This window comes from Sceloporus undulatus, chromosome 2 (genome assembly GCF_019175285.1).
Source record: "Sceloporus undulatus isolate JIND9_A2432 ecotype Alabama chromosome 2, SceUnd_v1.1, whole genome shotgun sequence".
Taxonomy (NCBI): domain Eukaryota; kingdom Metazoa; phylum Chordata; class Lepidosauria; order Squamata; family Phrynosomatidae; genus Sceloporus; species Sceloporus undulatus.
In genome coordinates, this window is record NC_056523.1 from 56,137,383 (window position 1) to 56,159,424 (window position 22,042).

The 22,042-nt window shown below is 41.6% G+C and overlaps 1 protein-coding gene across 8 annotated transcripts in view; it reads right to left on the reverse strand.

Moving 5' to 3' along the window:
* Positions 1-22,042, reverse strand: part of COL7A1 (collagen type VII alpha 1 chain) — a 172,616-nt gene that overhangs the window by 106,062 nt on the left and 44,512 nt on the right. For all 8 annotated transcript variants that reach the window (XR_006102318.1, XR_006102320.1, XR_006102319.1 and 5 more), the window contains exons 14-30: positions 21,079-21,228; positions 17,748-17,873; positions 17,225-17,371; positions 13,433-13,558; positions 12,262-12,408; positions 10,823-10,948; positions 9,596-9,739; positions 9,370-9,495; positions 7,508-7,654; positions 5,217-5,342; positions 4,988-5,134; positions 3,189-3,308; positions 2,559-2,705; positions 2,006-2,142; positions 1,235-1,361; positions 813-956; positions 229-398 (exon numbers count right to left, since the gene is read on the reverse strand). Coding sequence is in view for 4 of the 8 variants with exons in the window: in XM_042453283.1 (XP_042309217.1) it covers positions 229-398; positions 813-956; positions 1,235-1,361; positions 2,006-2,142; positions 2,559-2,705; positions 3,189-3,308; positions 4,988-5,134; positions 5,217-5,342; positions 7,508-7,654; positions 9,370-9,495; positions 9,596-9,739; positions 10,823-10,948; positions 12,262-12,408; positions 13,433-13,558; positions 17,225-17,371; positions 17,748-17,873; positions 21,079-21,228 (2,357 nt within the window). In the remaining 4 variants the exon portion in view is untranslated. The remainder of the gene's footprint in view (positions 1-228; positions 399-812; positions 957-1,234; positions 1,362-2,005; positions 2,143-2,558; positions 2,706-3,188; positions 3,309-4,987; positions 5,135-5,216; positions 5,343-7,507; positions 7,655-9,369; positions 9,496-9,595; positions 9,740-10,822; positions 10,949-12,261; positions 12,409-13,432; positions 13,559-17,224; positions 17,372-17,747; positions 17,874-21,078; positions 21,229-22,042) is intronic.

A 22,042-nucleotide genomic window follows, 5' to 3' on the forward strand; every position in this document is an offset into this window, starting at 1 on the left:
ATGCCTATATGTTTTCATCCTATGCTTATGAAAAATTCAGGCCAGTTTAAATTAGAGAAACAATTGTCTATTTACCCTTCATAATACTTCCTGTTGCACAAGTGCTATTAAATGCATGGAGCATGTACTCTTCCACAACCAGTGCTTCATTCATTTTCCTCCACTGCTTGACTCCATTTTAAAAAATACAGACAATGACTTTCATGCACCCCACAAGCAAACCCTTACCCCTTCTGTGACTGATAACCTGCAGAGGGCACTGGCAAGCCCCTCTTCCACCTCTGGCAAACTCTTTGAGTCTCTCACAAAGAAAACATTGCGTGGATCTTCACTGGTTACCAGCTGGCGCAGCTGCTCACGATTGGCCCCATCCATGCCCACTGCCAGCACCTGGATCCCTGCAAAGGGCAGAGGAAGCAAATAAATGGAAGGGTTTTATGTGGAGAACTCTCTGATAATGGACCATGACAAATGATGGGAAAATACTCATGATATGGGCAGCTCAGCTCAGTTTTTCAAAGGCAAGCGTCAGCCAGAGCTGCTCAATAAGCATTGTTTAGCCAGTATGCATTCTTTCGGCTTCCAACAAGCCAAAAAGGTGGACAACTGGTAATGTTCCCAGCCCACTTAAGGTCACAGTGTATTTGGTTTGATGCTTTGATACCTCCTGGCTCAACAAATCTACAACGCTATATAAATAAAATATAATAATAATAATAATAATAGCAAAGACATTGTTGCAAAATGCACACAAGTGATGCCCTGTCTTCTTTTTTCTTTTCCCCACTCTGGATTCCAGTGGCTTGTCTCACCTGCAGCCTTAACCTCTCTAGATGGTCCAATGGCATCATCACCAGACGGCCCATCTGTCATTATCACCAAGGTTCCTGGTACACCAGTTCTGCGCCCTGCACTTGGACTGAGCATGTAGTTCTTGGCAAAATTAATAGCTGCTCCTGTATAGCACAAATGAAGTACAAATAGATATTCAGAGAAACAGAAGTATATACAAAATTATCAAGAGAACTACTACCATAGCAGCAGCATTTATGAGCTAGTACATTTCTAGGCCTTATTATAGCCTCTGACCGGCCAGTTCCATGATCACATGTCAGGTTTCAATGGGAAGAATGGCCTTCCATGTTCTTACAATTACCCCACCCCCACCCCAGTAATTCCCTTCCTATTCCTCAAACAAATTTAACCAGTCTCCCCATGTTCAGAGCCTCCTTACCAACAGCATTGCCACTTGGCTCCTCATAGCGTAAAGAGCGGATATTCTGCAGGACAGTTGCCAAGTCACTAGAGCGGTTGAGCAGAAGAAATGGGAGGCCTCTGTTGCTGTAAACCACAATGCCTACCTGAGGAAACAGACCAAATCTGCTACAGTGGCCCCTTGGTTATCTGCTGGGGTTTGGTTCCAGCCCCCCCTCCCCCATGGAAACCAAAGTTCATGGATACTCAAGTACCACGGTATACAATGGCATAATGAAATGGTGTCTCTTATATAAAAAAGCAAAATAAAGGTTTGCATTTTATATGTTTTTTGACTATTTTAAATCTGTGGATGGTTGAATCTGTGGAAAAGGAATCCATGGATACAGAGGGCCAACTGTATATGAAAAAGGAAGCTACATGTGAGGAAGAGTGGAAGCAAGACAGGAAGTATGTGAGGGAAAGATTTCATCTTTCTGGTACAGAGAAACTTGGGTACAGGGCATCCATCAGCACAGGGCACAATCATGTTATCACTTGAAGCACGACAACATAGAAGGTACACAAAGTAAAAGTCAGTTTTGTTAGTAGTTTGCTTTGCTATCTCATATGTTTTCACCTCACTACCATGAGCCTAATAAAATGAGGGTTTGCACTGGGGATGTGAATATTTCCAGAAATTACATGGGAGAAATTTTGTAAAGTGGAGCAGCTTTGGTGTGGCTATTGTAGAAGTGGCTATACACACAGTACTTGCAAACTAGGGCATACTCCAAAGGTCATTTGTTACCTGGTGGGCTCCAGGGCCCAGTTGGCCCAGAGAAGATACAGTGTTGGACAAAAAGCTTTTCACAGCCTCTGCATTGTAGGCAGTGTCTCGAGTTGTATGTACAAGAAAAACAATGTCACTGCGGCCATCTCGACAAACTGTAGAAAGAATAAAAATAAGTTGGGATGGGAGGTGCAATGGGTGAGTTGTAGAACAAAACATGTCCCCTCAAGAGCAGGGTATGAATAAATTATTATTATTATTATTATTATTATTATTATTATTATTATTATTATATCTTGAAATATAGACAAATGATGAAAAACTCCGCCTTCATGTGTCTCTACTTCTGACACTATCAAAATGAATCTGATTTAGAGTTTCAAAAAACAAAAGCAACATGGCTCCACATGCTCTCCTTGGCAATGGGTAGGAAATGGAGGAAGAAAGCAATCCCAGTCCACATATGTCACACATCTCAAGTCCAAGATAACTGACATGGATGATGATTCGTAGAGGCCCTGGGTACTAAAACAAGAAGGGCTTCATATCTATCACCCAAACAAAACCTTACCTGTACGGTCAGTAAGAGAAGTCTCAGGACCTGTAATGCTCCCAAACAGTGGGCGGATAGTAAAGGTGTATCTCTCACCCAAGCGCAGCCCAGATACTTGATGGGATGTTGCTGACCCAGGCAGTGTTCTTTGTGTTTCTCTCCCATCTGAAACAAAGGAGGAACATGAGTAGTGCACACAAATTGTGTGGTGAGCAGAGATACACCATATGGTACTGTATTTTACCTTATACAGCAACATCCACCTCTTCTTACCAAACTGCTAAGAAGACTGGACTAGAACTTTGATTCATATTCTCACTAACCCATGGCAAATTCTCTGAGTGTTCTTGCCCAGTTACTATCTTCCAGCCTAATCTACTGCACAGGTTGTTTTGAGGATACCATGGTGGTGATGGGAGGGAGAACTATGCATGCTGCCCTGGGTAACATAGAGTACAGATGAGATATGCAATGTTGGCAAACAAAATGAGGCCTGCCCTTCCAAACTGAAGACTGCCTTTCTTCACCCGTTTCTTCATTTGTACAGGAGCTGGGTTTCAAGGGACTATGGCACATTTACAATACATCCTCTGCCCAAATCCCCAGTGCCCCATCTTGGTCATTCTACATCGGTTACAGGCCTGTTACCTCTTAAAGACTTCCATATGAGGAGATAGCCAGAGACCCCAGGAACTGGAGTCCAGGTCAATGTCACAGAATCCTTTTGAGTGTCTGTCACCTGGAAATTGGTCACACGGCCTGCAGCAGCTGGGGGGAAAAGGAAAAGGGGAAATGGATCGTTTGGTTTTTGAGATTAAAGGCTTAATTCTGTCTTCACCTAAAGAAGCAGCTGGGAGCTGATATTCATGACCACTGCTAATCATTGCATTTGATCCTCCCTGGCTTTACTAACTCTTCTGAAAGGCATTTAGAAGCCCATGCACAATGAGGGTAATCAGCAGGAGCCATAAGTACTAATTATACAAGTGTAAGTGGGAAAATGGTCTCATTACAAAGATGTTTATACACCAGCATGGACAGAATAACAGCAACAGACACACAGCTGGCTCCTTATACTTTATTAAAGGCATACATCACAACTTGAGCACCATATTCTATAAAGACAAACCAGACATATGACAAATAAGTAATAACATATAAACAATGCTGTAGGTGGACATATAACATCTCATTGCAAACACAGATGTAAAAATAATATTTCTTTAGAAATGGAGTCGAAAAACAGAAAATGGAATAAACTCTTATGGGTGGTGGGATGAAAAACCCATAAAGCAAATGACCTGTAACAACAGCATAGGAATATATGTTATCATCACATGTCAGGGTAAATTATAGCTCCTCTGATTTACCTCTCTGGAGGTAAACATACCTCCAGGGGTAATCAAGACAGCAAAACACTAACCCAAGCTTTCCTCTCCCAAGAAATGCATTTTGACGCTTTCACCAGCAGGAGGCAACCTTACTCCAAGCATGGCTTAGTCCAGTGGTCCCCAAATAGTGCCCTTTAAGAGATTTTGGACTTCAGCTCCCAGAATCCTCAGCCATGTTGACCAATATTCTGGGATTCTGGGAGCTGAAGTCCAAAATCCCTTAAAGAGCACAGTTTGGGGACTACTGGCCTAGTTTGAGGCAATCCACAGATGAGAGGGTTTTTAAAAAACATTTCGATGCAAATTTATCCAATTTGCATCTCCAACCTTATATAGGAATCAGAATTCACTGTTCTTCTTGTTCATCATGTAAAACATACATTCTAATGTGTATATTAGGGAAAGCTGGACCCCACCCCACTATATATGGCGTGTGTGTGTGTAAGAATGTGTACATTTGAAAAAGAACAAAAATTCACATATTAGGAGATATAAGCATGGAGACAGAATACACATATTTGCATTGGCTTTTAAAAGAAAAAAATCATATGGAAACAAGATAGAATAAACTTAATGGTCCATGGGATGACACTAGTAGAAACTGGAGAGTCACACTGGTTTCTGACTCTGCTTTATAAAACAGAAATGTATATTCTCTGCATGAACAGTTGACACTCAAGGCCCTTTGATCATAATTGAGCTTTATGTCTGGGATAATGAGGTCAATCTTAGGGCCAGTACATACCGGTGGGAAGTGGCGCGGCGTCGGTGATACTAAGGGTCGGGAGCATGCAGCAACCACATGCTCCCAAGCCCTAGTTTGTGTGGATGGTGCCATCGTTACATGGCACTGTCCACAGAGCACGCATATTGATTACATCACACACGCACCATGTCCAAACAGCGTGGCACGTGTGTGACGTAACAGTCATGCTGCAAGGCGGAAATGGCACCTTGGCGTTGTCACAGCAACGATCCGGAGAAGAAAGGGACTCTGGCCGTGCCTTTCTTCTCATCTGTACCAGGCCTTAGATAAGGTGGATAGGACTGAGATACCTGTATTGGCAACAATAGACACAGCTTCACTCTCCCTGTTGCCTGTGAAGCTTGTGATACGAATTTCGTATTGCCCTCCTGGCTGCAAATCTTCAATGTCGTATGTGTTGATGTTGGCTGGCAGCAGCTGGCTACTCTCTGGTCCGCCTGCACCATGTGAGAAAAGCAGTTAATTTCCTGTGTGTTTGGCATCAGTGAAAGACAAGGAGGAGATCTGAGAGAGACTCACCACTGGCTAGTCTCCAGGTAAGCCGATAGCCTGTGCTACCAGGTGCTGGGCTCCATTCTATTCGGATCCGTCTTCCTGAAGAATCAATCACACGTAGATTCCCAACTGGCTGAACTGGGACTGTTGCTAAAAGAAGAACTGAAAGGATTAGTAAAGGACAAGAGCACAGGACACTTGATCATGACTTGGTAGGAGAAGGCACTGCAGAAAAACATTCCTCTGAAGTAACCTGGATGAAGAGCATGAACTTTGCTGAGGATGATTGAGAAGACATCTAGATTCATCCCATAAGGTACTTCAGAAGCATGTTTGGACTCTTAATACCTTGAGCATATGTGATTTCATTCATGTCAGTAGTCCCTTCATTGATGCAGCTTGCAACTACTTCATGCCAACATTGTGCTCACAGTTTCTGTCTCCTACTTTGTTGCCTGGTGGTTAATCTCTTCTCAATAATTAGCTAGGCTGGTCCAGTACTCAGAGCTTACTTTCTGCTGGCATAATGAGGCTTTGACACACCAAGATCACTTCTATGTCATGATGAGGTGACAGAATAGGGCTTTATGGGATTACTATTAATATAAGGCCAAAATAAAGATGCACTTTGGCTTAAGAAGTGTCAACTGGGCCCCTAATGCATGAGCATTTCTGGATAACTAGAAAGATCTTTCCATACCCATTCACAATCTATATTTCCACAAAGGTTCTATGATGATGGATAGTATGAGTACAACCACTTCCCAATCCAAGATACCAAACCCCTAAAAAAAAAAAAGAGCCAGGTAATTTCCCCATAGCACTTTAATGAGGCAGGCTCAATAAATATGAATATTAGACTTGGATGCATAAGACTGGAAAGCTGTCTGTTGCCAGAATTTAAAGAATTCATAATGGACAAACTAGGTCTGCTACAGCTTGGACACTTTGTCCATCTTGGAAAATGCAAGGCTCATTTTAAACTACAGAATTCCCTCATCATCCCTCCTGCTGACATGGGAATGTTTGCATTGATTGAGAGCTATTGGTGCTTAACTGTCTTGTCTAATTCTGTTGAATGGAGATCTGACCAAACTGGCTCAATCTATACTGATTGGCTTTGCCTTGTGTATGCAACCCATTATTTCAGATTGCTCAGACCACTGGAGATCCATTATCAGAACCTGAAGGGCACTTCATCTCTGCCCTTTTACAAGCACATGTTGAGATCATTTTGTAGAGAGATCTTGTAGCACTTTTGAGACTAACTGAAATAAAGAAGTTGGCAGCATGAGCTTTCATAGACTCATTAGTCTCAAATTTCAGTTAGTCTCAAAGGTACTACAAGATCTCTCTACATACTGATTCTACAGACTAACACGGTTATATCTTTGAATTCTTCCATATGTTGAGATCATGTTTGCTCACCCAGAGGCATTTCCTTTAATCTTAGAAGACTAGCTTCCAAGCTGGAAAGACTGTAAAAACAGAAACTTAGAGTGAGAATCTCCCTCTTTGAATCTCGCCTCTCATTGACCTGTCCTCTCTGGGACCTCCCCCTGTCCTTTCCCAGTCTCCAGTCATCTTCTCCACAATGGAAGATGAGAAAATCCATGTGTGTGTTTTATCCTGCAAGCTCTTTAAGCTTAGCTATGCCCCTCTAGCCTTCTCCCCAGTTTAGTTAGGAAAAAGTTGTTGTTGTTTTTTTAGCTTCCATGCTGTTTCCTCCCACACTTTTATGTTTTTAAAAAATAGATTGAATTGAATATAGAATGCTCTGCTGGTTTCTGCTGCTATCTTTTTAAAATAAACAAATAATTTTTTATATTGCAAAATCAGTTTGTCCTTCTCCTTCATTTTTATTTTGAGCCACTTTGGTTAACTGTCCATATTTAAAGCTTTCAGCCTTTAAGCTCCTGCATAGAACTAGCACTTGGGAGAGCTTCTCCTCCCTCTCCCCTCACCCAAAAAAAAGCAGTGAACTGCCCTTAACAGCACTGGGCTAAGCAGTATTGTATAAGCTCAAAGTTCACCTGCCTATGACATTGACTGGTAGCCTCAGAAAAACCATAAACTCTCAGATCTTAAAAACACAGCTGTTTTGTTTTTGTTTTTTTGAGACTATAAATCTAAGAATCCCCAGCATAGCCAATGGAATTTGGGGATTGCAGACCAGAAACATAACTTTTCTGCACTCCCCAACTCTGCCCACCTCAGCTTAGAAATTTGAGGTTGAAAAACCATCCAAGAGCTCCTTGGAAAAAGGGGTGGAATATAGATGGGACACATAACAGATATAAATATATTTATCTTACGTGTGGTGACAATGATGGACACAGGGTCTCCTTCACGGTTGCCAATCAGTGCTGTGACCTTCACTGTGTAGCTAACTCCTCCTTCCAGGTTAAGCAAGTCAAAAGAATTGGTGTTTCCCGAGACCAATTCAGTGTTTTCAGGTCCACCTTCAAAAGAAGAAATTGTTACCTTTCAAGTTTAAAAAGATACCCAAAGACATGTTAAGACTCCCCACAGGTACAGAGGAAAAGTGTAAATGTTGATCATACTAACAGGCAACACTATATGGCTAACATTGAAAGATGGTCCTTGTCCTATTGATTCCTAAAAAAATAAAATGTCACTTGGAAAGCATCCAAGAATAGCATTAAAATAGGCCAACCCTCAATTTTCTCACTCTTTTGAAGGAGTTTTGCCTAGAAGGAAAGTAATTACATTCTAATTCTAGTTACAACTAAAACAAAATCTCACAGTTCGTACACACTGACAAAAATGCTTCTGAAATTTACATTTGAGGAAATCTTTATCAAAATCAAATTAACTATAATGAAATTGTTTAACTATCCCCTTCTTAAGACAAATTCAATGGCTTCATATTGGTTTCTCCTTCTCTAAAATTCTTAATTCCAATAACATTGAAAATGAATAACAATGAAATTGTGTAAATTATAAAAATACAAATATTATTTTTGCAAGTTAGAGTTCAAGTTTATTTGCTTAAGAATTCCCCTGTGCCACTTCCTAAATTCATTTCAGTTCTACCTTTCCTTCTTTTCAGATTGGAACACTGAATTCCAAGTAGTTCAAACAGGGCAAAGGTTATATACATCTATCATTAACAGAGGAACCCTACTAATAGTGGTGGAGAGCTCCAATGAAGCTCTAACCTCTGAAAAATCCAACACTTACTAATATGAAAGGACATTTCCACTTTGCCACTACTCCTGATGATATATTTTAAATATTTATTATTGTTTTCCCATGATTGTGAAATGGAAGGCACTCATGGTATATGAAGGCTGGGAGGAATGCCCTTTGGCCCTGACATGCTTTCTTTCCTACTCTTCTGAGGTACCAGAAAGAACCACCACAGCAGCTTGGAGGGGCCACGTGAAATCCGATCTCCTTCTCAACTCTTGTTTGGGGGGCAAAATTTGGTTCAGGACTTGGTTAGAGACTATGCCAGCAGCTACCCGCTCTCTGAAGCTCTAGCCTGTTTGCTGAGCTCAGCAGTTAGAAGCATGGAGGAGAGGAAAACAGATCTTCTCAGTGGGCATTTTGTGAGATGGTTTGAAGGACAAGTCCAGAGTGCCATGATGCTGCCAGTATATCACAGCAGAATGTGGATGGTGAAGGAGCTCCTGCACTATGTTTTTTTTCCTCTTGAGTATGTGGGAAGCTATACTTGCAACAAATGCAAGTTGGAAAAAAAAGAAACAAAAAGGGTGCAACTCCAGAGAATGCTTTATGGACTTAGATTTCTTAGATGTCTATGTGGTAATACACAGAGCACAGAAAATTAACATGTTTTGGGATTCATTGTCACCAATATGCTATCTTTCTTTTCATCTAATTCCAAAGAAGGTGTTTCTGTGCTAACCCAGTGTCTGCTGTTGAAAAGGAAACAAGGATTCAACCTATGGATATGGGAACATGTCCCGTGACATCTCAGGAATGAAGCTTTGCTGTTTTGGATTAAATTAGTTTATAGAGTGTAAACCACTTAGAGAGTGCTGGGTACACTGATAAGTGGTATCGAAATGTACATGCTATTGCTATTGCCTTACAGACCAAATGGCAGGCATAAGCGTTTTCCAGCAGCTTAATCATTTCAAGTTTCATAGAAAGACAAATAAGTAGTAAAGTGAGACAGTTATTTTACCATCACGCCGGCTCCACACCACTCTGTACGCTGTAGCCCCAGGCACACCAACCCACGTGACTCGTATGACATTGTTCCTGGATTCAAGGACTCTAAGGCTGGTGACCATACCCACTTGACCAGAAGCTGCAATACAAAGGGCAGAAAAAAGCCATTAATAATGGTGCTGTCCAGATTGTGCTTCAGTGGGCCAAGTCATGAGCAGTGCCTAGCAGAGTGTTCTCACCTGTTGTAGCTGTAGTGGTGATTGGATTCCCTTCTCTGCTGCCAACCAAGGCTGAGACCCCAATGATATAGACCACTCCAGGCCTCAGACCCTCAATAGTGTAGGAGTTTATATCAGCAGGCAGGACTCGTGAGATCTCCTGGCCTGGGGATGAGGGAAGAAAGGAGCACAGCAAGTTGGAAACAATAGGCTTCACAATCAGGGATGAAAGCAGAAAGAGCAGTAACAGCAAAGATTTTTGTACAGCTTATAGCTACCAGGGAGTAGCTCTGTACAGTGGTACCCCGGGATACGAATGCGCCGCCTTACGAAATTTCCGGGTTACGAAAAAAATCCATTTAAAAAAACTGTTCCGGGTTACGAAGGTTATTTCGGGTTACGAAAATTTTTTTGGTGCTTTTCGGCGCTATTTCGCACGAAATCGCGGCTTTTCCCCATTAGCGCCTATGGCTTTTTCGCCTTACGAAGATTTTCGGGTTACGAAAGCGGCGGCGGAACGAATTAATTTCATAACCCGGGGTACCCCTGTATAGCTCTTTTTGCCACATGTACCATGTGAGAGTCCAAATGCTGTATGTCCAATCAACTAACTGCTTCAATGCATACTACAAAATTATTCTATGCATGTAAATGATTGTGCCCTTCTGAGACACAAATTATCATAAGAGCAACAAAATATTGTACAACACCGAGTCTTCCTAGCATAACAGGGAGGAGACATTTCTGTCCAAAGAAATGCAAGAGACAAACCGGGCAACAGGGAAGGGACTTGGCATGCGAATAACAACAGGATGTGCATTTGGGGGAGGAACACACTGCATGCAACATCCCCAGGGGATGGAGACAAATTGCTTTCTTCCAAACCACAGAGTTTTCTTTACTGGGGAGCACATGAATCATACTGCTAACAGACTCAACAATACCTTATGAGTCAAATTACTACAAAATGTGGGAGGTTGATTAGTAATTAGTTTACTACTCCATAGATTTTATTAGCTACATTTAAGAAACACAAACTGTAACATTAGAAGACTGGAAACATATGATATAGCCTAATTTTCCGATGATTGTGAATATGCAAACTTTTAGAAAATGAAAAAGAAGGGGGGGGGGAAATAAGTAAGAAGGAAAACATGAGCCCCACTAATCTAGTCTTGCATCTCACCCCCCTTCCCATTAGCCCACACCACAACAAAGAGAAGGATCTGTGACAGACAAAAATCTTACCATCTCTTGGCCGCCATGTCACCTTATAGCCTGTTGCGCCAGCAACTGGATTCCATGTCACTCGCAGTTGATTGGGTCCTACTGCAGTTGCCTCCACATTGGTGATGGGGCCCACAGATGCAGGTTCTAGAATAGGTGACATTGGGAGTGATGGCAATTAAAAAAAAGATTAAAAACACAGAAATCATTATTTTCATAAAACACAGGTGTTGTATTGACCCAATTATGTTCTAATTTTGAAAAACTGAGTGCTTGATATATATTATTTCTGTAGAAGGTAAAGAAATACTATTACTTGCATAATGTCGATAGAGAGCTGAAGCTGAGGAAAACTGACCTGCTTAACATCACCGGCTAAGGAGTTTATCACATGGGGAAAATTGGAAGATTAAAAGGGGGTAGATCCCGTGTTTATTGCACAAATTAAGCATTATTGTACTATTGGTTTTCACACAACGTTGCATGCAATCTGCTATTAATCTGATAAGAAAGAGACATGACCTGGCATTTGGGCATTCATGGAAAAATGTCATGAATTCATTATCACTTCATTCATGAATTCACTTTATTTGCACAATTTATATAGTGTGAAAGCTAACCGTGGTTTATTAATGGGATAATCGTTGATTTTGAGCTTGTTGATGGATTTACCATGGTTTATTGGGGTGAGTTTAGCTCCAGTTCTCCTTTGTGACAGACACGCCAGCTGACAAGTGGGTCGCAGCATTTCATGCTCTGGATTATTTCTTTTGGTATTGTTATGTTCCTTTATGCATGTGGCAGGAAATTCAGGGATGGGTTGGAGGTCATTGAAATAAATAGATAAAATGAGGATGATGAGGATGAGCACAGTGCACCCTTGGTATCCACTGGGGTTTGGTTCCAGGACCCTATCGTGGATCCCAGTGATACAATTACTACTCATGTGCAGATGCGCAAAAGTTGCTATTTCCAAACTGTAACTAGGATATTCACGCATCTGTGTGAAAACCAAATGTACGTACTACCCTCTTTATTGCATTGGTAATGTGCCTTTATCACGTTATTGTCGACTGTGCATGAAAACCATTTGTGCATTTTTGCGCTTTTGCACAAATTGTCCCTGTGTGATGAACTCCTAAGTTTATTTGCGTCTCCCATCTCAGTGCTCTCCATATGGGCAGGAAGAAACAAATTCCGAAGAATGTCTTCAGAGCACATGTATGTCACCTTAGTACTGAACAGAAATCCTGGCTTTCATCGCTGAAGGGTCATCAGCAGGGTGATAACAAAACTTGTGATAATTATACTGTTGAACTACTTTAGTCAAGCCAAGCATTAGGTCTTTAACAGCCATAATACCCTTGTATACCTGAAAATGTAAAAATGCTAAGGATAAAGATACTTGTGGCCTAGGCTAGAAAGACCAAGAAGAATGAAGTCCCTCAAAAATAACATACCCACTTGGAAAGTAAGGGTGGCTGGTGTGCTCTCTTGGCTGCCTGACAGTGTTGTTATTCGCACCAGGTATGTGATGCCATCCTTCAGGTCTTGAAGTTCAAAAAAATTTTGGTCACCAGGGATTTGTCTGATCTCCTCAGAGCCATCTGTAGAAATGTGCAGAGAAAACAGAATTAGTCTCTGTCACTTTACTCAAGCTTTAATGAACATTCATCAGTATGTACACAATATTCTTGCCTCTTCAAAATAGCTGGACATAAGAAACTTCCACATCTCACAAATCTGGATTGTTTTAACCATCTTGGTATGGCTGCCAGAACAGAAGAGCAACTCTGCTCATTCTCAGTTCTTTTCCCTACGAGGCTCCAGGCCTTTTCTTCCATGCTCATAAATGTCATTGGTCTCAAGTAGAATTGCTCTTACAGTGGCCCAGGCACTACTAATCTCCTGGTAGGATCATAGTTTTACACTTTAAGTGGAGCTGCCCTTAAAGATGGTCTACAAGTAAGAGTCGGTGCTGAATGTTTCACCTAGCCTTCTGAGTGGGGTGACTTACCAGCATTTCTTCAAACATCTGCTAAAGGAATTGCACTAGCTGACTATTTGTAATTGAGCCAGGTTTAGGGTATTGTTGTTAATAAATAAAATACTAAACAATATGGGATCTGGTTATCTTAGTACCTAGTTGTGCCATATGTTCTTGAGATCCATTTCATAGGCATTCAGAGCTGGGCATTTAATATAGTGTCACTCACAAACAAAACAAACAAGCTTCATTTATATACTGCTTCATACCACCTAAGGTAGTGTCTAAGCAGTTTACAACTGTAAGCTAACGTGCAGTACTTCCCTCCTGATATTACATATGCTCTAACAACTTAGTCTTAGGTGTACATTGAAGACATACCTATTCTTGCAATCCTTCCCAATTCAATATTTTGATCTTAAGGACCAAGTGGATACTTTATATGTAAAATCATATATTGTTCTGTATTACGTGTTTTAAAATGGCTTTAAACTGCTTCATATGTAACTTCAGATATATCACTCATTTAAAAAAAACATCCAGCACTTAAGTGGAGTAAAGTCTAGCATTTCACTGAATGAATCCATTCTTTCATTTCAGAAATCTAGAAACCCATATGCACAAACACAAACATGAATCCTTACCTTGGGTGTTGACAATCAATAGTCTGTAAGCAGTAGCCCTGGGGATGGGAGTCCACAACAACCGGACACGGCCTGGCCCCACTGGCACCATGCGCAGGTTAGACACACTGCCTATGAATGATGGCCCTGCCACAAGGGAAGGGGGAAAAAGCCCTATAGTTACAAGAATAGCCTGGCTAAATTACAAGAAGGTCTTGAACTCTTGTGTAGGATGGGAGTTGGCAGGAACAGGGAAAGCCTGCAAGCACTTAGTGGAGGAAAGAAAAGGAGTTTCATCTTGGATGGCTGACTTCTGAGTGTTGATGCCAAAATTATAGCAAAGCTAGGAAACAAATTTCCTTTGAACAGTACACTGTATTATTTTAAAAGCTTATGGCTCTGGTTAAATAACCCATCTTAGTTCATTAGAATTCAAGTCTAAACTGAGAAGCAGCTGGCTCCTACTGCAAAAATTTTGCCACCAAAGCCACAGGGTGAGTACAGCCTGGCTGCAGCTCTGGCAACCTAATTTCAAAGTCATGAGCTTTTCAACCTGGAAAAATGGCAGCCGGAGCTCACCTGGGATCCAGGCTGCAGCCAGGCTATATTTGCCCGATGGCTTTAGCGGCAAAATCCTTGTGATAGGTCCTGGCTACCTCCTGATTTAGACTTGCATTCAGATGAGGTAAGCCAAGTTATTTAAGTGGAGCGATAAGCTCCTTGGTTTTTAGTAATTTAATTAACATTTTTCCTTTATGGAAAGGTATCAGAATGAGACATACAAACCAATAAGGAAGCCCCAGTTAAAAGAATCACAATGTAATTTTAAAAGGTAAATCTAATTAATTAGATAAATAATTAAATAATAATAGTTAATACTGAAGCAACTGAAATATACATAATGGCTCAACAGAATGTATGTTTGGACAATGACTTCTTAGCTTAACAAGCCATGATATACTGTATATACTCCTGTACAACTTGACCTCATGTATAAGTCAAGGGAATGTTTCAGGGTCAAAGGCCCATTACACACAGACACCCTAGGATGGACTCAGTCTGTGCTAGGGTTAGAAAGGGGTGTCTCTTCCTTCTCTTCTAGACGCCCCTAACCCTACCACGGACTGAGTCCGTAACAAATGGCGGTGGCGATTCCACACGGCCACCGCCATCTTGACATAGTGGATGCTCTGCGTGTGCACGTCGCGCCCCGGAAGGAATACGATTTTTGCGCTTCTTCTCTGCAGCATCTGGGAACCACGCTGTTTGGCTGCTGCGGTTCCCAGACGCTGCAACCGGCGTCTGGGAACCGCAGCGGTCTCAGCGGTCTGTAACGGGCCAAAATCATGGATTTTGATATGACCTGTGGATAAGTCAAAGGTAAAATTTAGAGGGCTATAACAAAGGATGGAAAGGGAAAACACCCTCCTCCTTCTTCTCTGGACCTCTCCCAGCCACCTAACACCACTTCCCTGGTGCTGGAGAAGTTTTAACATCGGATTGAGAGTTTGATGGGAAGAGAAGGTTTTCAAATTGGATTGGGAAGTGAAAGTGGAGCTATAAGGAGTGCTTCTTTGATGAGAAGAGAACGCTTTCAGATTGGACTGGGAAGGGAAGGAAGTGGAGCTAAAAGGAGTGTTTCTCTGATGGGAAGAGAAGGCTTTCAATTCAGATTGGGAAAAACACACACACAAAAGAATTCCGGCCTTGAGGCACAAAGATTGGGGCATCCTAGGAGTGCTTGTCTCAGGACCTTTCTAACTAGTATTAGTGTATTGACCTGTATATAAGTCGACCCAGGATTTGGGGTCAATTTTGGGGCATAAATTTCTTGACTTATAGTCGAGTATATACGGTAAAAACCCTTTTGCCATTACCTCTTCTTGCCATGGCACAAGGCTACAAAGTAGTAGAGTTGGCCCTCCTTATCCCTGGATTTTTTATCCATTTATTCAAACATCCATGGCTTGAAACTATTCAAAACTATTCCAAATAGCAAACCTTGATTTTGCCATTTTATATAAGGGACACCATTTTGCTATGCCATTGTATTTAATGGGCCTTGAGCATCCATGGATTTTGTTATCCTTGTGGGATCCTGGAACCAAACCCCAGCAGATATCAAGGACCCACTGTAAATCTTTATTTAACTGAAATCTCCCATTTTGCCCAAACTAGGAAATTGTGGTTACCAGCTTCATAACAAGTGCAGATATAATATCATGTTTTAAAATGGTTTTAATAGTCTGTTTTATTCTTCTAGTACAAGTTTACTGGTTCTGTTGAAACAGGAAGTTATGGTTAATTAGAGGCTTTCCTTTACTAATCACAGCTCTTATAAGGAATTTTTTTGCCTTAAGGGGGTGGGTTGGGGTGGGGGTCTGGAACAGATCCCCTGCGTATGGCAAGGGTGGACTGTATTATCTTTTGAAATGGCCTAAAATGAACCTTTACAGTTTAATCATGTTAAACAATCAATACCCCAAACACTCCATGCTATCTTGTAGTGGACCTAAGTGGTAGTGGCATATTTGGGTGGGAAATATAAATAAATTCTATATTATGAATGTTTCAGTATATGTGATATTGAAATTTAAAATGTGGTGCTTTTCCCCCGATTTCTCATTTTCAAAAGGGTTAAGATCTCTCTTCCTTTCTCTTGGTAAATGATTGATTTTTATAAATGCCCAGAAGATCTGCATTCTTCTCATGGATATATTCATAACTTCAAGGATGATGTTATTTCAAATGCTGCTAAGAATTTTAAATCAATTGGTGAAAACAAATGTTGTTCTTCGTTCCACAGCAGGCGTGGGAATTCTGCAGCCCTCCAGACCTTGAACTGCAACTCCCAGCACTTCTGGTGGTATAGCAATTAATTTATGAATGCTGGAGGTTGTAATACTATAACATCTGGAGAGCCACATGACTCCCACCAGTTCTAAAGACCAACAGATGTATTCATATTACAATTTTACAGGCACTTATAACTGTATTTGGTGGGTGAGTGTGGTTTCCTGGAAGAACTTGCAGAGTCCTTTTGATTAAAATGAGTAAACCAGCGTCAACTTGGTTAAGTAATCATCTGCTTCTTTCCAGCAGAGAAGTGAAGTGAAGTGATTGGAAAGAATGGGTAATATCCCAGGATACTTCCATTTTCTTCATCCCAACAGTCTAGGGAGTTTATCGGACAAGGGAAATTGGAAGTATAATCCAATGGCAATCTGAACGCAACCATGGGGTTTAACGTTATTGCGTGATAGACTGCCACACACAATTTCGGGCAATGGCAAGCTATTTTTGGGCAATGGGAAGTTAGTTCGAATGCAATTCGAATTCACGTAAATTTGCTGAACTAGTGAATTCATGTGAATGCGTTCTGGCCCCATTTTCTTTTCATTCAAAATTAAGAGAAATTGCTCCCCTGTGATAAATTCCCAAGTAAAATCATTATGAGCCAGAAGCAGAGCCTGAGAAAAGGTATTTTTTTGGACCACAACTCCCCAAATCCTCCAGTCATAAAAAAGTAAGCTTCCCAAGTTCTAGCCAGAAATAAATTTCCCTCTCCTCTGACCCACAGTGTGATGATGGAATTGCCACAGGACAAAGCTCCTTTGTTCAGTTTCTTGGCTGTTTCAGCAATACTTATTTAAAATAATATGAAGCATAAATAGATGTGCAGAAGTTATGTGAGCAATACAAATACATTTCAGCTATTTTAATGCATTTCAAAGTTGCCTCTGTGTGGGAGGCAGTTGTAAATAAGTGGCAATAACAATGTCACTAGAATTAGCTTGGCCAGGTGACACTTACGGATTCGGATGTTGAGAGGAACAGCACTGCCCTCACGATTGCCAATTAGAGCTGATACACGCACCACATAGGAGACATCTTCTCTTAGATCAATCAGGTCCTCGGTTGTCTGTGAGCCTGGGATACGCCGAACCTTCTCAGTGCCATCTATAACACAAACCATAGGAACCATATACGCATGCCCCAGGGTGCATGTAGGGTATTCATGCATTTATTTTGCAGGTGTCCTATCCTCTTGCTAATCAAGAATTCAATTTTTTAAAAAGGAAACATTTTCAGCTGTTCTACTTGTGCAACTATGGAGTACAGCTAAGTTTAGAAACATCACAGAATATCTAGAGCTGACTGATAAACTGTATCTGAGTAGGGCAATTCTTTTTGTTGTCAATGAATGAGGTTTTATTTCCCTGCATGGCTATTTGCTCATCCTTTGAACCCTAAGAACTGAATGCACCTGTGTGTTCAGTTGGCCCACATAATTAAGTTAACCCAACCACTAGTCTTTTCTCCGTTAGATACTCACCCTGGGTATTGCGTAGCACAATCTTATATCCTGTGGCTCCTGGGACACCCGTCCATGTCAATCGGACTCTGTTTCCTGAGGTCTCAAGGATCCTTAAGTCAGAGACACTGCCCACTGATGCCATCTCTGTAAAACAAATTGCAGCTCAAAGATCAATGAGGCCAGTGAGGAGAGCAATGGTGGCAGTCCTGGGGATGCCAGGTAACAGAATCAGCTATACTACAGTGAAAGGGTAGCAACAGCATTCATTACAGATAATTTGATCTGTTCGTGGTACCAGACAGTGCCTGTAAGGTAGCTCCTGTGTGGGACCAGCAATCCTCCCCACCATCCCCATTTGCCAAAGATCTGTACCATGTTTGTGTTCATTGGCTACAAATGTTTTTTTTTCCTGGAAAGTATCTCAGGACCAAGCTGCTGATGGCTCATGGCCTGCCCTGCCCCATGGACACCACTTAGAGCAGGCCTGCACAACATACAGCCTGGGAGTCGCATGCGGCCCACCAAGGGATTTTGGGTGGCTCGCAAGGATGTGAAACAACTTCAAGGCTCCTCCACAGCCTGGCCTCCTCCTGAGGAGAGGGTCATGCAGAGGAAGAGGAGGAAGGATGAATGCTCACCCTGCAAGGCTCCTCCACCAGGCAAAGGGAAGGAGGAGGAGGACACTTGCCCTGCAGGACTCCTCCACTGTTCAGCTTTCTCCCAAGGAGAAGGCTGGGTCGAGGAGGAGGAAGGGAAGGATGGGCAAATGCTTTGCCTTGCAAGGCTTCTCCACTGCCCTGCTTTGTCCTGAGGAGAAAACCAGGTGGCGGTGGAGTAGGAGGGGGATGGGCGAACACCCAGCCTGCAAGGCTCCTCCACTGCTTGGGTGGGAGGGGGATGGGTTGAGTTATGGCATATCACTGAGGGGGAGGGCTCCCCTTCTCTAGCTTAAAAGGCTAGTGCTATACAAAGCCTCTTAGTCATGAGGATAAGATAGATGTAGATGAAGTATTGAAGTGGTACAGCTTCTACTACAATTGGCATAAAACTATGGTTTGAGCTACAGATTTCTGAGCACTGACCATAAAATAGTCCTGGGTGAGATGTAATGAATGTTGTCTGGTTTAGGCAGCCTGGGATTGTGTCTGTTTTAATACCAAGAGCTAGTACTCCTCATGAATGTAATACGTCTTCAGCCGAAATGAGTGCTTCTATTGGTACGACCATTCGGTTATCAACCTCTAAAAGTCAGAATATTCCTGGATTTAGGTCTGAAGTTGGTGTTATGCATGAATTGAATGTAAGGTCTTCATAGTCTGTGTATTCATAGCTTCAGTACCACTGGTGACCGAGTGTTTTAACTGTTAGGTGAGGGTTATTGATTTCATCTATTAGGTAGAGAATTCGTAGTGATGGGAGGGCAATTAGTACTAAAATAATTGCTGGTAGAATTGTTCAGATTATTTCTACTTCTTGTGCATCCATTGTATTAGTGTAGGTAAGGTTAGTAGTTACTATTAGTGTAATCGTGTACAATACCAGGGCACTAATTAAAAATAGGATTATAAGAGCATGGTCATGGAAGTGTAATAGTTCTTCTATAATTGGAGAAGCTGCATCTTGAAAACTGAGCTTCCTTTACAGGCTGAAAGTCATTTTAATACTTTAGGAACATAAAATGTATTGTTTATCACTTGGCTTGGACAAAAGTATCATATTTGACAAATTAAAAGTAGTTTATCCAGAAAATAATTTCAAATTAATTTACTTCTTAAAATGTTATAAATGAAGCTATAACATCTGGAACTGTAAGGTTCACTTGTACTATATGAAACCTCTTTGTTTTGCCAGTTTATGAGAAGCAAACAAACAAAAAAGTAAAGAAGAAACCATCAATGCTAGCAAAACAAAGAAAATTATTTTGGCTTCTCTAGTCTGAAGAACTAGTCTGAAGTGCCAAGCAGATATAACACACTCTTTCTTACACATGCACACACACACAGAGAAAGAGAGAGAGAGAGGGAGGGAGGGGGGGGGGGAGAAGGAACTAAGGCCCCATACAGACAGGCCAAAATAAAGCTGCTTTGGGTCACTTTGAAGGTATTCTGTTTCAATGATGCATGCGTCCTAAGAGTCTAGAAGCTGCTCCAAAGCTGTGCTCCAGTCCTTAGGACTGGATCGTGGCTTTGGTGTGGCTTATGGATTCTTAGGACATATGCAGCATTGAAATAGCATACCTCCAAAGTGATAACAGGTCAAGAGCACCTGTTATCAGCTTCGGCTTATTCGCCAGCTGCGCCCATACCTGGCCCAGAGGGACCTTGAAACTGTGGTACACGCTCTGGTAACCTCGAGATTGGATTTCTGCAATGCACTCTACATGGGGCAACCCTTATACCAAACCCGGAAGCTACAGATGGTACAGAATATGGCAGCCAGGCTGATCACTGGCACTTCCAGGGCCAGCCACATTACACCCGTGCTAAAAGACCTGCATTGGCTGCCTATTCGCTTCCGGGCACAATATAAGGTGTTGGTGATCACCTATAAAGCCCTAAATGGCTTGGGCCCAGGATACCTGAAGGACCGCCTCTCCCCGTACATTCCGCCCTGCACCCTCAGAACTTCTGGGCAGCAATTACTTAGGGTTCCAGGGGCTAGGCTTACCTCTACTACGAGGAAGACATATTCCATCGCCGCCCCGGCCCTTTGGAACACGCTGCCCACAGAGCTCCGCTCGGCCACCTCCCTGGCTCAATTCAGAAGGGACTTAAAAACCTTCCTATTCCATGCTGCATTCCCCGATTGAAGTCCTAATAGGTCTCCCTTCCTCTTTGTTGGCAAGAAGATTGGCTAACGGGGTTTTTACTTTGTTTTTATTCGTACCTGTGCACAATTTTGGTGTATTTGATATTGGTATTGTGTATTGTATTGCTTTTATCCTGCTGTTAACCGCCCTGATCTTTGGAAGGGCGGTATAAAAATAAAATTTTTATTTATTATTATTTATTATTCGAAGCAGCTTTATTTTGGCCTGTCTGTATGGGGCCTAAGACCAGAAATTGTGATGATGGGAGATAATGTACACAGTTTTAGACAAGGGTCTACTTGCTGCTTAGTTTGTAGAAAAAATGTAGGGAAAGTAAATATAATAAACAACTTGTCTTAAATATTTTATTCATCATTCTGAAAGAAAATATTGCAAAATCCATTTTTTCAATATTTCCAGGAACTTCAGAGGAAAAAACAACAAGAAACTGTTTCTTTTCTAATTTGTCCAGTCCCCTACCCTACCCAGCTCTTCACATTTCTAGTGGCAAACAGTACTAAGCATTAATTTCTTACTCACCTGTCTGTGAGATGGTAACTGGTGTGGCCACTTCCTTGCCATCATACAAAGTGTAGAGGGTGATATAATATTCAGTGCCTGGTTGCAGGCCTGTCAAAGTATAACTGTTCTCATTGGTAGGCAGGGACACAGTCTTGGGGGGTTCCACACCTGAAGTTCAGCACAAGGGGGAAAGCAACAATGAGAGATGCTCAAGATATTTGACCACTGGCTGCATATGCTCTGCACTGCAGAAATAATGCAGTTTTGCACTGCTTTAACTGCCAAGTGTCCATTTTATGGGATCGTGGGATTTGTAGTTTGTTGTGGCATGAAAGTTGTCTGATAAAGGAGATTATCACACATGAAATTTGTGCTGGGATAAATGCAGGTTGTAACCATCTGGAGCGGATCTTATCGCGCTGCCCAGTGCCCAGGCAATAGGCAGCCTGTGTCCAACCTGGGTTTCTTTGGTGGCTTTTCAAGAATAAGAAAATGTGATAATCTCCAACAAAGGCTAAATATCTCACAAAACTGCAAATCTCAGAGCCATGGCAGTTAAAGTGATGTCAAACTGCATTACTTTTGTAGTGTGGACTTATCCATTATGAATTCAAAGACAAGGAAAGCTATTTCCACCTTTGGTACTAATATACAGATTAGAATTTAGTTATGCATCAATTTTCACTCTCCCTTAATGTTCTAACAGAGGTCTTGGCTCACAGATTACCCAAAAATGAGATAAAATAAATTTAGAAATGTGCATTAAAAAAACCTCATATATTTAGAATACCTATTTATTAAAATGTAAATTTTCATGCAGGTTAATGCAGAAACAAGCCAGACTAAATTATGAGTGAACACATGTGGAAGTAACATAAACAGTCTGATTCAGCCTTTATTAGTCAACAGGTCAGCCCACACCCAATTTGCCCACTTCTGGTTCTTTATCAGATCCTCTGACAGCAAGCTCTCCTGATGTCTT